This window comes from Lathamus discolor, chromosome 8 (genome assembly GCF_037157495.1).
Source record: "Lathamus discolor isolate bLatDis1 chromosome 8, bLatDis1.hap1, whole genome shotgun sequence".
Taxonomy (NCBI): Eukaryota; Metazoa; Chordata; class Aves; order Psittaciformes; family Psittacidae; genus Lathamus; species Lathamus discolor.
The window spans coordinates 10,528,264-10,544,729 of NC_088891.1; the positions used below are offsets into that span (position 1 = coordinate 10,528,264).

General features: G+C 40.1%; 1 protein-coding gene and 1 long non-coding RNA gene across 2 annotated transcripts in view; one reads left to right on the forward strand and one right to left on the reverse strand.

The window, feature by feature from the left end:
- Nucleotides 1-7,236: 7,236 nt before the first annotated feature.
- Nucleotides 7,237-13,973, reverse strand: LOC136018936 (uncharacterized). Its single transcript, XR_010614667.1, has 3 exons — nt 13,536-13,973; nt 10,371-10,472; nt 7,237-8,918 (listed from the first exon to the last, which is right to left on the reverse strand). It is a non-coding gene; the product is annotated as an uncharacterized LOC136018936 (long non-coding RNA).
- Nucleotides 13,356-16,466, forward strand: part of BNC1 (basonuclin zinc finger protein 1) — a 78,834-nt gene continuing 75,723 nt past the window's right edge. The window contains exon 1 of the mRNA XM_065688623.1: nt 13,356-13,527. Within this exon, the coding sequence (XP_065544695.1) occupies nt 13,519-13,527 (9 nt within the window). The 5' untranslated portion in view covers nt 13,356-13,518. The remainder of the gene's footprint in view (nt 13,528-16,466) is intronic.

The following is a 16,466-nucleotide window of genomic DNA, read 5'->3' on the forward strand; positions in this document are numbered from 1 at the left end:
GTGGGCAGTTCAGGATTTTAGAAACAGTTATTAAGTATGGATAATCACAAGAAATGTGTTGTCCTAGGGCCTGTGCTACTCTGAGTACAAATTGGTTATCTCAGATAATCAAACTGTACAGTACCCAGAAACAGGACAGGCGAAGCACAGTATATATCAAAACATTTGGTAATAATTTTTTTCAAGTTTTGGAGATTCGTCCAGCTGCTCAGAAAATTAATGTAGATTAGGAAATTGTCTTTCCTTTAATCAATGGATAATGAAGAGCATTTGTTTCAGACTTGTAAGACTATCCCAAATACTAACTCTGCCTTTGTTTGGTAAAAAAATGATTTTTTTGCCTTGCCACATTAAAAGAACTGCTAGTTTCTGCCTTCCTGACTGATTTATGGTTTTAACATCTTAATCCATTATGTTTTCTATTTGTGTTTATTAGTGCATATATGAGTGCATCTGTGTCTTTGTGTCAAGATCATTATTAATCATAGTAATGGCAGGAAAAAGAAAGAAAACTTCTAAGCCCACTGAAGAGCAATAGTGTTCCAGTAAGTTCAAGGCCTGCTAGGATTAAGGTTGGCTGATCTGAGCCACCTGTTCTTCAAGTGAATGTAAAAAGATGTGAATACAGTTCCTGAAGAAGAGACCAAGGATTAGCTGGTCTTAGGGAAAGACAAATCCAGATCTTTGCTTAGAAGAAATGGTCAGTGTTAGCTGCCAAGCCTACCAAACAGCCTCTTTTCATGGTTACATCTCTCCATGTCTTTAAAAAGTAACAATTGTTTAAGTAAGACCTTTATACGTATCTATTTCTCAAGGTATACAGGAAAATGTGTTACAAATCTCTCAAATTTAAAACTGTGTGATGAGATTGACTATATTGTTTTTGAAACATAAATCAATGTTTTATGATCCACCAGTACTTTTGATGATATTACTTCAGGATTTTACAAGTGAGTAATTCATAATCACTTGAGCTGCCCACTGAAGGATCAGGCTTCCATCCAGTATACATACAGTGCTTGTGCCTTAAGGCTTTGGATCTTAAAGCCTGTAAAGAAATGCAGTCAGGCATAAAGAAGACTACCTGTGACCAAGAAACATGTGTTCATTAAAGAACACCTCTGCAGGACAGAAACAGTACAGCAGCTGGTAAAGTTGCATCAGGATGAATTTACTTGGGTCACTATGTTAAATACATTTGGAAGGGAAAAGAGCAGCTTCTTGCACAATAAGAAAGGTATTACATGAACACTCCTTCTAGCTGGAAAATGCTGATCTTGAACATATGATTAATCTTTTTCCCAGGTTTCTCTTTAAAATCATCTGTGTTGTTTTAATGCAGTTAAGAGCATCCTGTGTTGTATCTTCTGCACTGACACCAGCAGACAATTTTCCATGGTATGCAAGTATTTGTGCATGATTTTCAGCAGGAAGCTATCCTTTGGTCCTCTAAGTCATGTGCTATTTATTACAGAACCAGGATAGGAGCTGATATTTTCACAAGCAATTATGTGAATAGGGACCACAAGCCCTTCTGACTTTCATTAAAAATCACCTGAAACTTTTAGGTATTTTGAAAATTTCAGCAACCAAGTTTTGAAAGGGCTTTAGAAAGATCATGAACACAACTCTGTACTTCTTCTTTGTGAAGAAGAAAACTTCTCTTTCTTTTTGATACTCATTTCACATGCATCTTTAGATCAGACTAAAATCACAGGTAACACTTACCAATTTGAGTTCACAAGGCTTTGTAACCATTAATTTACTAATAGAGTAATAGTTTCACTGGGATTTCCTTGCGAAGATTGACTCAGCATCTTCAGTCGTAAGAAAACATGGGTCACTGTATTGGTGAGCCCATCATATCGTAAGTGATTTTGACTTGTCTTGCTTTTGTAGACTTCACTGTCCAAGAAACATCCCAGTGTCTTACCAGACCAGAATCCACAGAGTGATGGGATGGCTGTGGCAACTTATTTTTCTGTTAGTGCTTGTTTAAACTCTATTAAATCATTATCTCTGTCTTGAGTCACTGGAATAAACTTGGGCAAAAGATAGATTCCTCTTATTTAGCAAAGTTCTCTTTGCTGCACATTGTAAAAGAATTAAGGTGATCTTCACTGAAATGGACAGCATCAGAAATTATAATGCAGTTCAGATTCTCTTACTGACTGTAGCAAAGGTACATTCATTAATCCTTTTCCCTTCCCCCTCAAGTTTTTCTTTCTTCTGTGCCCACAATCAGGTATCTGCATCCTGGGACACCCCTTCAACAAACATTCTCTCCCAACATTGATTTTTTCAGAATATTCCTTTTCCTTTCCCAGGCCATTTGACAGGTTTTGTATAGTTTTTTTTTTTTTTTTTTCAATTCTTTAATACATTAAAGTCTATTCATGTGCTTTTGCTGTATCACTACATAGATATATCATAGATTTATAGTCGGAACATTTGTTCAGGACAATCTGCAGATGCTATACCAAATTTGTATTCAGTTTCAATGATGCGCAAGAAACGCATGCTCATACTTCTTAGCTATCCTGTAATCTACTCCTTTACATCCATGTAGATCGAGTGACTCCATGCCTGTACACATAACATCAGAAGCTTGACTGGAAAAAGCAGTGCAGCATAGTTTCATTAAAGAATGAGAGGATGAATCAAGGCCCTCCTTCCCCCATTACTTCTGGCATCTATTTCTATTAAAAAGACATTAGAACATGCAAATGAGCCTACTGAGCCACAGCAAGAGTCTATCCTGCCCTGTATCCTATCTTCAACAGAAATGGATGCATAGGGAAGAGTTGCTTTAAGATAAATTCTGCGTAACACAACACAATCTCAGTGCTACTGATGCACTGTATCTGAAAGCAAATCTTTGCTTAGTTGATTTTTCAGTAAGCATTGCCATCAACACTTAATCAGATGCTTCTTCCATGTTCACGCCTCTTCACTAGAGCAAACTGCCTTTTAAGATATTAAGATCCTACAACAAAAGTGCATATTTATCATTAACAAAGCAGACTGAGACTGGCAGAAACCAAGAACTTGGCAAATGCAAAATAAATGCCACAGCATTGTGAGATAATATATGACCATAAAACACGGTTTTCCAGTTTTCCGTCTTTGTCTCACTTCAGAAAATACCAAAAATATTTCAGTACCAAATTCACGGAAGCCCTGTTAGAACAAGAGAGCTTCAAAGGTGTGTGCTAATTCTCTTACCTGGTGCTCAGCCAGCAGATGGGGCTATTAAAGTCACATGAATGAAACAGAGAAACTGTAATTTGCAAAATTAACGAAAGTCTCTAAGTAATAAAGGACAGAATAAAGAGTACAGCTTATAAGAGATTTGGAAGCATTCAATAATACAATAATTTACTGTACTTTTTAAAAACAAATGCATGCGCTGAGGAGTGAACTAAAGGTATTGCACATAATAATTCCTTTTGTAAGGGGCTGATCTTTCTAATTTTATTGCCTGGGATAAACGTCTTCCAGAAATGAGACCACCTTACGCTAATGTGATACTTTTTAAGTAAGATCTACCAAAAATGCAGAAAAAAGAAAAGAAAAAAAGTAAAGTTGTCATGACTGTGCCCCAAATACTAAATCAGTATAATTTCAGTGTTTTGAATTGCCATGGGAATATCTGAGTTCCCATCAAGTTAAGTCTTGCACAGGTAGCAGTCATGCTTCTCTTTTCCTAATGGTGCTACCATCACTCCCTTCCCTGTTGACTATTGTTCAGGTATAATTATAATGTGCCTGCAGAAATCCCATTAAATGTCTAGCTTTTGTTTGTAAATTATATGTATCATAAGGGCTATGGACTGATTTTTGTGTTAAAAATTTACAGAAGAATTCCAGGTAAAGAGTCTTAGAATATTATAGTTCAGAAAATAAAAATAGCAGAAGTAGAACCATGTCAGTATTTTAAAATGGAGATCTGAACCCTTTTCTCCAGCTCAGTCAAACCTGCCTTTCAAACGCTACAAAGTAGCACTGCCTAAAGGCTGTCAGTTTGCAAACAACACAGCCAGTGAACAATTCATTTAAAGGGCACAGCATACATGTCATTCCGCTGCACATTTTACCCAAACCTGAAACCAAATATGCTGTTAAGGACCTTATGTTCTTGAATTACTCCCGACCTTATCCAAAGTATATTGCTGAAGTACAGTTTTGGTATCAAAGTTGATCTGAAAAGTGATACAAGCAGAAAGAGGTTTCTTGTTTAAAAAATAAAAGTTCACCTGCTCATGAATCTGAAATCAGAGAGGACACTGAAGAAGATACATTAGAAATAAAACAGTGAAGGAGAAAAGAAGGGACCATATTTGATGAAGGATGAGGTCATCCTGCTGCCTCAGCAATCTTGACTCCATTTTTTTCACTGAACTTGTGTATTAGTTTTCCACATATCTTACACCTGTGAGATTAGAATTAATACTTGCTAAAGGGTACATGGTCCCCCAAACATTCAGACTGCCCAGCTGTGCAGTAGCCTGCAGCTGAGATTTGTACTTTTATAAAATTTAAGTTATCAAAACTGTTACCTGATTTCTTAAAGGGAGAGGATTACACATAAGAAGTTTGAACCCTGCACCTAATGTTTCCCTGCACCTAATGTTTCTCCCTGACAGGAGTTTCAAAACAGTTGGCTTTTATACATCGATGAGGTTTTGTATATTTAGATGGACAGAGATGGAGAATTAGGTTCATTAAATCTGGAACTAGCATACTATTAGACATAAGACTAAACCCTAGCTTTTCTACACTGTACTAATTTTTACCTCACTCTAGAGCTGAGAAACATGGAAATGCTAGTACTGGTACATCAAAGCATTGGAAAAATTTAATCAACGGCACCTTCAAGCTATTATGCATATCAAGTGGCAAGATAAAATCACGAATAACAAAGTTCTGCAAAGTGGTTGCACAAACAGCGTTGAAGCAATCTTATAAAAGCGTAGTTTTGCTGGACTGGACATGTCCTCTGCATGGAGGACACCAAGCTCCCAAAGGAAAAAACGTGTAGTAAACTTTTAATGTGTGAAAGATCAAGAGACCGACTGAAGCAGAAGTAAAAAGATGCCCTGGAAAAAAAGAAAAAAGAACCTCACCCATTGTGACACAGGTAGCAACACATGTGGCAAACAAAACATCTTGGCGAGGCCTATTAACATCTGCTGCAGAAAGCTTGGAAGAAAGACATGCAAGCCAAGAGGAGAATAGGGTAACTGGCAAGCAGAGAGAATGTGAGAGTGGGAGCACGTGCAGAGAAGCTGCAGAAACAGCAAAAATGATCCCAACATACGGAAGCTGATGTCACACAAACTCATGCTCCTTTCGTCTTCAGAACAACAGGCATCAAGTGATGATGACAACTTCACATTTGGAGCTTCATGCCAATTCTTGATCTGTGGTGCAGCAGCTAATGTTATTCTTGGAGCTAGACAGAGTCTTGCCTAAACAGAAGTAACCTACACGAGTTGTGTTCACTTCAGCTCCATTAAAAAAAATGTGGGTGGGGTGAAATACATGGGAAAGAAGCAATCATTAAAATGATCCATAAGGAAATTAATTTTGTACTTCTTATTTGGCAATAAGCAATTGGGGATTTTTTGATTAGGGAAAGGTCCTTGCAATAAAAAAATATATATAAAAAAAAAGAGACTTTAAACAGTAGGTGTGGGAGAAAAGATGTTCAAAGGCATCCATTTTTATAAAAGAAATAATCTATTTTTTTCATTTTCTCCTAGTTCCCTGGCAATGCCTGCTCCAATTCTTTGTTACTGAGCTTAGGAGACTTTTACTTTCACAAGAGACATGAAAGAAGGACATTAAGTTCACGTCACATCTGTGAACATGTTGCCATGTCAACAGGCAGTACTTTGTGGCTTAATTATTGATTGACTCATGTTCCTTTAGGACATAGCACAAGCAATAACAGCACACAGAGCAGCATTTCTAACTTAGATACCTATTTATGCCCTCTAAGAGGTGTGGCACGTCCAACCTAAGCATGGCTAAGGTCTGTATCAGTCTTATAAAAGACCCTACTGCAGTCATCTTGCATAAGGAATATGATGGTCTCAAACATACATAATTATATTAATTGCATTGATAAAGAACTAGGATTAGAGCCTTAGTCTTTAAGATCTAAATCCTTAGCCTGAACAACTCCAGCTAAAGAAGAGCTCTTTTAGGTAATGAATGGATTAGTTCCTACAATCACTCAGTCATTCAACGAGTTACACATAGCATCCAGAACAAGTTATTTCCAGGCATTAACTGTGAAGTAAGAAAAGGTAAGAATTTACAGTGCATTACCTAATCCATGGCAGCTATTCATGCGTGCATGGCTTTCCCGTGGTGGGTGCAAGGTTGCTTTCACTGAGCAGCAAACTACCTGAAATTACTTTATGTTTACTGAGATGTAACAGCACATACCCCAACCATTAGCCATGCAGTACCAAATCCTACAAACTACCACCCCAGCTTGCCTCACAGGAATTTGTTCCCACAGCTATGTGTCTATATGCACTAAGCAAGGGGACTGCAAACAGGAAGAGAGGAGCACTGAGTCATTCCAAGACCTCTTAGTAAAGCGTGGGGAAGATACACAGAATTGGAAGAGAGGAACAGAAGTTTTTTTAAATGACAGATCTGAATCTGATCTATTTCAAGAACAGTAAATCAGGATTTTCTATGTTGAAGTCTTATGAAGTCTCCTCTGCAAGAGTAAATTTGGATCCTATATCAGAAGTGCAGTCAGACGGGATTTTTAAGCACTTGAAAACAAAGCAGAAGGGTAGGGTCTTGTTTTTTAAAACAGGGTATTTAAACTGAGCATATAGTAAAAGTCATATGAGAATGCAAGACAGATTTCTAGTTTAAAAAGATCATTTTTTAATTTGTTTGTTTTTTACAGTATAGACAATTCCTCTGAAAATTTCATCTACCACTTACGATTTTAGCCTTAGCACGCTGCAAAGTAGATGTATTGAAAGACGCAGCCAGCATCTCGTAACACCCTTTTGATGTGTGTGGTCAAGTTCACATCTTGCAAAGTTTAATATTTCAAACCCAAGTTGTGGGCATAGTGCTTCTCACACTCAATTTGTCAGTGCTGTGCCATTATCTATATACTGTGGGACAAAATAAGTGCTTTTTGCAGCTCAGTTCTTTAGTGTGAATTACAGAAATAATTAAGACACGGCTTTGACTTAGTTATATTTGAACCAAGCAAGTTTTAATTAGGAATGTGGCACCATTTTTTGCAAGATCCTTTTTACGTCATGGAGAGGTAACTCTTCAAACTCTGTACTTCTAAGTAAGTTGTATATAAAATATACATTTCTTACAGATGCGTAAGTTATGCTGAAATGTGTATTTTTACAATTAAACTTATATCTCTTTTCTGGTTAGAATGTATATTTATTTGGAAATGCATCTCACATTTGTTGGGCTGGCAATATTTGCTTTTCAGTACTTCACTGTTCTTCGGAATTTACTGTGGTTTCCTGTGAAGTACCATCTCCAAATCAAGAAAACTGGTCTCATGACTCAGAAAATATGTTCACCTATCAGATCTACTGATTTTTCTCTGTTGCTGGCATCAAGTCTGCCCAGGCCTTGGAACCTCCTTTACGTTATCAGGAAAATAACACTTCCTTTCTTCTACTTTTATTCTACAGGGTCTATTTGGCTGCAGATACAGTCTCAGCATGGACAGTGCTCAGCACACTGGGATTACAAATCCTGTTAGGGCTTCTTAGCACTAAAAATGGATGATAATCAGCCTATTTTAAGTTTCAAACAAAAGCACAGCTATCCAAGACATTTATATAGACAAGTTAATTGATACACAGAAGTACTGCAGCTTTACACATTCTTTTTCCTCTAGTCTGTAAAAATGACACTTTTAGCTCCTCATTGTTCTTGCTTAGACCTACTTTTCAATTTAATGAGTGAACTTTTCTCTTACCCCTTCACTCCCCTCTCTTTAAGCGTTAATCTCTTGGGTAAAACATTGTCAAATGACTCCTGAAAATCTAAAAATATGATGTCCATGGTATACCCTATCTTGGCAGTGTTATCTTCAAAGAGTTCCAGAAGGCTAGTGAAGCATGACTTCTTTTTTCCTAAACCATGTGTATACAACTAATCAGGCTGAAGGACGCTTTTACTAGATACTCCTTCTCCTAATATGCTAGAACTCTTTCAGATATCATTCCTATAGATGAAATTAGCCTAACTGGTCTGTAATTCCACATCTTTATTAAAGACTGGAGAGAATATGCTTTGTGAGGTCTTGATATATGCTGCTTATTGAGCTTTAAGAGTCAGAAAAGTCCTCGTTTGCCTCAGAAAGTGTTACATGAGTTATTATATCACAATGACTCAAACTTTCCTCTTTTTAAACACTGGAATTACACTGGCCACTGGCCAGCTCTGAAAGAGCCATCTCTCTCCCCGGCAGCAAAAGAGGAGCCCACTAGGAGTCTCAATTGTTTTGTATAACCCAATAAAGCAAAATTCCAGAATACTCTTTTCCTGCTATGTTTGCTACAGAGATAGATAACCAGCAGGAAGGAAAAGAGCAATGGATCTGGTCCCAAAAAAACTGATACATCTTAATGAAAAGCAGAATTAATTAATACTTCGTTATGCTCCCTTTTTTCTGTGTTTTATATTGTCCACTGCATGATGCAGCAATCCAACTGCAAACCCCAGAATGACAAATTAAGAATTCGTTGTTTCATGCGGTTCCTGATTTCACCATTGCCACTCACATTTATGGCCCCACTGACAGAACAATCTCTCAGCTGGCTTAAGACAGACTCTGCAGCTGGCATGGCATTCCTAATCAGCTGTTTGGCTGAAGGATAGCATAACCTTGCACCTTCACCCTGCAATAAAGATACAAGAGGAAACAAGATGAACAAGAAGTGAAACAGCACCGTATCATTTTCAGCAGTATGATTAGACTGTTTATTTCTTTACAGCTGGACATGCGTCCTTCTTATCTACAAGCTGCGGTGAGCCAAAATGCCAAAAGTGCAGAACACAGCTGTATGAGGTCACCATGGCATTACTCAAATTTTTAACTAAAAATATATATATATAAATCGAGATGCTGTTTGTTCTATTAAATTTATATACTGATGCATGATAAAAATCCTACCTCTACCAAAGATTCATGCAGGGAGACTCTTCAGTGGCTCAACATAAATGTGCAGCTAGCACTGATCATGTTTTTTTCCCCAGTGGTTAGAACTGTGATTACTCTTAGGTGCATTTTCCAAAGATTTTAGAATGCAAATTACTGACAAGCTTTGTTTATCAAATGCCACAGCTCATGTTTATTATGAAGTTACAATACAGTAAGTTTTACATGACAAGACTAACTGATTCACAACAGAACTACCCCTCTACCCTTTATTCTTCTGAAAAGTACAACTTCTTTTCCTAATGCAATGCTAAACAAATTATGGGCAAATATTCTTCTACCGTATGTAGTACGCAGTAGCATCTGAGTGACTGTGATGGAGTGAAGTCATCACAGCTAGAGAACAGCAAATAACCAGAGGGTGAAGGGAGTCAGAAAATAATTCAATCTGGAGTTGAAATGTCCCTTTGGCTGCTGGGGTCTGCAGTGGCAGTGTATTAATGAATTAAATGCAAAAGTGAGAATAAAAATTGATGATCTCTTACTTGAGAATTTGACAATGCAGGCTAATGAAACCTCTGGCCTTAAGTTTTATATGTCTACGTGTTTTTACTTTAAAGTTGTAGTCAGGTTCCAAGAGCCTGAAAAAAAGAATGCTTTATGCAGGTTTGTATTTAGTATTGTGCAATATAAATCTTTACACAACTGACAAACCTTCTACAGGTTTCTCAAATTTCTTCCTCAGACAAATATAAAAATTAACCATGAAGTCTGGGTATTCATTTGAAATTCAGTGTTATGTTAAGCACTCCACTAGGCCCAGCCATTCTCACAAATAGTTTTAAATGACCTTTCCCTGGCTTATCAATTTCCTGATTTAACAGTCAATTCTTGTGTATGTCTCTAGGTGTAGGATTCTGTTATATCAACCAGCTGTAACGGTTGCCTGTGGAGATTTTCTTGGACAAAGCAGATGACTCAATGCCTCTTCTTACAAAAATCTGAGGTGTGGTCACCTACTTCAGTATGCTCCTGTCTGGAACAGTAACCTCACATGACATAAAGGAACAAATCTGATAATGCTTTTGCTCCTTCTGTTCATTCCAAATATTCATGATGTCCTATGCCATTTACTTCTCACCACAAACATCAGTTAGAAAATGGTAATTTTTCAGGAATACAATTCACTCACAGTTATGCTTAGGAAAAAATTCCTCCTTCAGCATTGTTCTCACTCAGTAAGAGAGACTGAATTCCTCCAAGGAAGAAATGCTTGCCCTCTTCTCCAGCTCCCCTAGAAAAGATATGGGGAGCACGTCATCTTCCCATTCCATGTACGTTTCTTCACACCGAATGACATTAATTTGAATAATCCCAGTAAGAAAACCCAATATACAGGTCCTGGTAATATGACCTAATACATTGCACCAAAAACCTTAATGCGATTAATAATCACAAAAGCCCACTGGTTGCGGGTTTTTTACAGAAATCCATTCATGTGTTTTCCCAGTCAACAGTGAGCAACAGGAAAATAAAACACAATTTAATACAACTTTTCTGAAAACCTTTAAAGGTAAAGTTTCCAAAACTGGTCTGGAACTCTGAATCATAGCAGCCTTCCAGTATCTGAAGGGGGCCTATAGGGAAGCTGGGGAGGGACTCTTCGTCAGGGACTGTAGTGACAGGACAAGGGTAACGGGTTAAAATTTAAACAGGGGAAGTTTAGATTGGATCTAAGGAGGAAATTCTTTCCTGTTAGGGTGGTGAGGCACTGGAATCGGTTGCCCAGGGGGGGTGTGGGTGCTCCATCCCTGGCGGTGTTCAAGGCCGGGTTGGATGAAGCCTTGGGTGGGATGGTTTAGTGTGAGGTGTCCCTGCCTATGGTAGGGGGGTTGGAACTAGATAATCTTGAGGTCCTTTCCAATCCTAACTATTCTATGATTCTATGATTCTGTGATCTCCTCTGCTACTTAGTGGTGGCTAACCTTGCTTGTGGAAGTAGATCCACTGCCTTGGCTTCACTCTGTCTCTTTTTATTGAACAGACAACCTTTGAAAAGCAGAAAGGACATACTTGGAAATTACAACTCTGGCTACACCTCAGGCAGAGCTCTCTAGGTGAGGAAATTGCACACACCTCTCCATTTCAGTATGTTCATGTTTTGAAGAGAAGTGTTCATAACATATTTGCATGCCCAAATATTCACATCGATTTCAGAGTACCAGGATCAGTATTTAGCAAAATAGTGGGTGGGAAAAAAAAAAATGCAAGTAAGCATCTCAAACACCCCATTTAGGTTTACATTTTGTGCAATAACATGCATAGATGGTCACAGTCCTAATTCACACTCTCTCTTTTGTAGAGGCCAACTCTTTACTCCAGGGTTTAACACAACGCGGCACCATGAAGGAAACCCTAGGTCACATTCCAGCCCTTTACTAAATGGAATGGAAATTGTATATACTCATTCCAGGTATAAAATTAATCTCTTCCTAGTGCTCACCAGACTATTAGCTTGGCAGCCTTTCAGCACTATGCTTTTAGAGCATCAACTCATTTCAAAGAAGAAAATAATGAGTCTTTAAACTCCTGTTTATAGAATTGAAGATTCTTTGATTCTGTTTGAGAATCATGATGATCATGACATAAACCAGGAGAGTTGTGTATACAATGAGTTGTCTATAAGATCTCTATTATTCACATGCATCTTAAATATTCTGAATTTGAAAAGACCCATTTACCTGAAGAAGAAACATTATGGCTTAGGGAACTTCACTATTTCATGATCATATACTAAGCATTTATAAAAGATTCATTTAAGAGATGTTATTCTGTTGTGTATTTCCCACATTTTTAGTGCAAGACTAGATAAAGAGTGGTAGGAACTTCGCTCGTAGCATTAAATCAATACAACTTTTTCCCCCAAAGCAAATGCTTTGTGAATAATTATAACAACACCTGGCATTAAAGAATTTCTGTGCAGATACGTATAGATATCAAACCCCCCATATTACATGCACAGTTTGCCAGCTGTAATATGCTTAATTCGTTTATTTGAATATTTTTGTCTGATTAGTAAGTTGATTCTGTAAACACTTTCTCATGTGATTAACTATGGATAGTTGGTTGACTTCTGTTACTGTTTTCACTAAGACTCAATGAGATTGCAGAAGGTGTAAAGTGATTAAGGGGTTCACATTTTTTTTTTACACCATATGAGCATCTAACTACATTTCCCTGTTGATATTGTGGAAACATTTACAGTGCTCCTTGCTAAGTATATATTATTTAATAAAACTGTAAAGGTGCAAACTGATCTTCCAGAACTGCAAAATAACTTTAGCCTAGTTTAAAAGATACTACTTATTTTGGCAAGAATGCGCTATGGTATTTTTCCCCTTTGTTCTATGTATACGGTATGCAAAATTTATAATTTGTATATTGCACCCAATGAATATTCAATAGTCTCTTTTTTTATATGTATGGTGATCCATACCTTGGGGTCAGTATTTCTAAATGACTGTATCTTCTTTGAAAGGCAAAGAAAACCCAGAAAACTATGCACTTTTCTCTTCCTGACCACACTGGTGGCCCCTTTGCTAGGGAAGCTTCTAGAAGAGAAGATTAATTCCCTTGTCACTTGCCCCAGTTTCACACTGATGTAACTTCACGTGCTGCTGTGGGGTCACTCACACTCTGCACCATTTTAGAAGTCGAAGTCAGGCCTTTCATGAAACTCTTCCCAAGCAGATGCAGGGACTGACAGGAAAGGTCACCTCTGGTCAAAGGCGACCGAGCATCTTCCCTCAACGGGTGGCAGCGCTGGAGAGGAGCCTACTCCGCAGGTGGCCGGTGCCCACCAGAGACCGCCTTTCAGCACTGTGTCGGAGGAGGCAAGCACCGTGCTCCTCACCATCCCCCGGCGGTGACCTCCTCCAAGCCAGAAGCAGCCTCCAGGTCCGAAGCGGCTCCGAACCGCTCAGCCCACCGTGAGGGAGCTCGAGGCCCGGCGGTGCTGCCAGGCCCGCGGGGCAGGGCCGGCCTGCAGCTGCTGGGCGCTCGCCCGCACTGAGGGAGCGGCGGGGCCGACGAGCCGGGTGGCGGCCCCTCCAGCCGGGGCTGCAAAGCGGTGCCAGGTGTGGCGGGGCGGAGCGGGGCCGCCCAGCGGGGTGACAGCCGCAGGTGACAATCAGCCTGTCACCCTCCCCCGGCCAGCGCACAGGGTGTTAAATCATGAGGGGGAGAAGGCCGCCCCTCTGGGGAGAGGAGAGGAGGCTGCCGCTAGGCTCGGTCACCTCAGGCCCAGCCCCTGAGCGGGGTGCTTCGTGGCCCCGTCGGACATGGAGCTCGTAAGTACCTTCCGGCGGGTTAAGGGGGCAGGCGGGCGGCTTCTTCTCCAGCGGCGGTCTGAATGAGGGTTCTCCTCGGCGGGGTTCTGTGGCGCGGCGTTGGGAACGGGGGAAACCCCGCCGAAGCCTCCGGGAAGGGCCTGCAGGAAGGCCGCCGGGTCCCTGACTGGGACGTGCTGGCGGGTCTGCCTGGGGGACGACTCGGTCCCTGCGGCCGGGAGCTCAGACGCTGGCGGGCCGCCCCCCGGAGCCGGGCAGGCCGGACCCAGCCGCCGCTATCCCGCTCCCGCACGGCGGCACGTGGCAGCGGCCGCGACGCCACGGCCGCTTCGGGAGACGGGAGGGGACAGAACGGAGCGGAACGGGACGGGGACGCCGGGCCCGTGAGTGAGAAGGGGCGAACCGCGTCGTGTAAACGGGAAATAGCCCCTGCGGCCGTGTCCCCTCAGAGAAACGCCTCACGGGCGTGGGCAGATTCCGCCCCTTTCGATGCTCCGGGAAGGTTGCTTCGGCCTCAGTTTCTTGAATTGGTTTCATGTAACTGCGAGAGGACATGGGGTTTTGCCCTTTCTATGGACCCTCGAGCGTCACGCAGTGAGATGATGGTTAATTGCTGCTTTTTAAAGACTTTGATAGCAGTAAAGGAAATGTTTCTGTGATCATAGGAAGTTATTGAAATGTACGTGTATGTACATGAAATCACTGAAAAATTGACAGCAACAGTATAGGCTTTAACGTTAGGAATCTTCCAGAGCCCCTCTGGCTTCGTCTCACTCATTCTGCTATTTAAGGTAAATTCTCAGATTTAGCTTTGATAGTCAAGCTTTAAGGAGTTACACAAACACTTTGGTTTTGAGTTATGAGTTAATGTTTAAGGTTTCTTTCCTCCTGCATTCAAACGTCCCATCTTGTGTTTTGGGAGTGCCTTTTCTTTCTCAACTACTGAGAGGCTGGAACCCGCTTGAGCTCTCCTGTGAGCAAACTTTCTGATTATGTTTATTACTCATAGGTGAATGTGACCTTTTCATGTACAAAGGTCTCTACAAACAAACCAAAAAGGCAACTCTAAGGGAAGGCAAAAATGCTTTTATCCTTTTTTTTTTTTTTTTTTTTCCTTTATATCCTAATGCATTTTCTCCTGGAACCCTTTTTGCAGTTCCTGTTGTAGCCAAATCAGCACATGTGTTACCTTCAAAAGATTGAACTGCTTATCTGTGAAGTAGATTGTCTTAATTACACCATTTCATTTGATGTCTGCTTCAGTTGGTCACTTCTTCAGCTGCTGTACAACTGCTTTGAAGGGCAGTTTTGAATTAGCGAGGGGGTTTTTAATCTCTCAGGAATGCTTCTATTAAAAAAAAGGCAACTACAAATCAGTCCTCTGGCTCTTTTATAGTCTCATGTGAATAAAGAAATGGATAAAAAATATCTCCTCATCTATTGCTGTTCATACTGGCTGTCCCCATTCTAGGTTTTTCTGTCTTCTCCTTTATTTTTCAGTCATGGTAATTAGAAAAATAGTGCTGGTATTAATTCTGGGTGGGATAGCAAAACAAATATATGAACATGTGCCAGGTTTAATGATTTTAGCTAACATAGCAGTCTGTCAGCGATATGTGCTGGACAAGAACCTGTGGCAGATAAATCATGAAACACCATTGTTCAAAGTTAGATGCCAAAGACAGCTTTGGAAGTTTTCAGTGAACTGAATTCTTAGGTGAGAAGGAAGACTGGTTCTAAGTTTTGAGCCTTTTCTGAGTGCCAGCAATGGTCTCAAATATGTGTCCATCTTGCTAATGCAGAAAGCCATGTGTCTGAGAGAAGGGAAAAGAAAAGGCTGCAAAGCCAGGTTCTCAAATTAGGAATGGTGTTTGCCTGGACAGTCTTAATGTGGCTGCCTTCTGCATTATGGTACTCATTTAATTATTTATCATTATGTGCCTTCCAGGGAGCATGGTTCACTCAGCACACATAAAGGATAATGCTGACTTATTGGAGATCTTTGATATGTCTTATGTCCTTTTTAATGGATTAATCGGATAATCATACTCTAAGACATAAACCCAAATTGTGGTGCACACTTACATGCAAACCCTTTGGCATTTCATTACAGGGAAAATTTGAAACCTGAACTTTTTTCTTTCTTCCCCCCCCCCCCCCCCCCCCGCATGTCTTTTAATGTTATTTTTCACTTAAGCAAAAAACTTTGCAGTAAAACCCATAGAACCGTTGTTCATTGGCTATACAATAGGATTTAAAGGGCAGAGCCTGTAGAAGGAACTTCACACCCTGGGACTTCACCTCACTGGGCTTATTTGATAACAATAAACAGGCTGTTAAATAAGCTTAACTGGGGAAAGATCACAATTCTGTTTTGTAAATGTATTCGTAGCTGTTTGCTGTTGTTTAGAGAAATCTACGTTCCTGAGCTCTGAACCCTTATGCATTGGTCCACTATTCCTATCCCTATCTTCCCTGACGTTCGTCACCTAAGCATGCTTCTTTGCCTCTTTCCCTACAGTAAGAGCAAATTTTATTTTTCTTCTAAATCATCTGAATGTTTTGAACATGATGTGTTAAAAAAAGGCATCCTTCCTCCACTCTGTTCTGGTGCCTCTTGTTATACTGGCCGCTTTTTTCATCAAATAGGGGTATTTGAATCAAAATTCATGTTCAGTTCTTGCATACCCTGCAGTCCAGAGCTTTTGCAATCTCAAGTGCTTTATAAATGTTTATGAATTAACCCTTGCTGTACCTTTGTAGTAAGCAAGCATTTATTTTCCCATCTGCAGAAGAGAGGGAGGAAGGCGCACTGACAATTCAGAGGTGTGAAGCACTGGCTACTTCATAATCCTGAATCTGGGAGCTGCACATGAAACCCATAGTGTTTTACAATCACTTTGCCTAAGATTACAGAGATGCTTGGGCCAAGCCCAGGA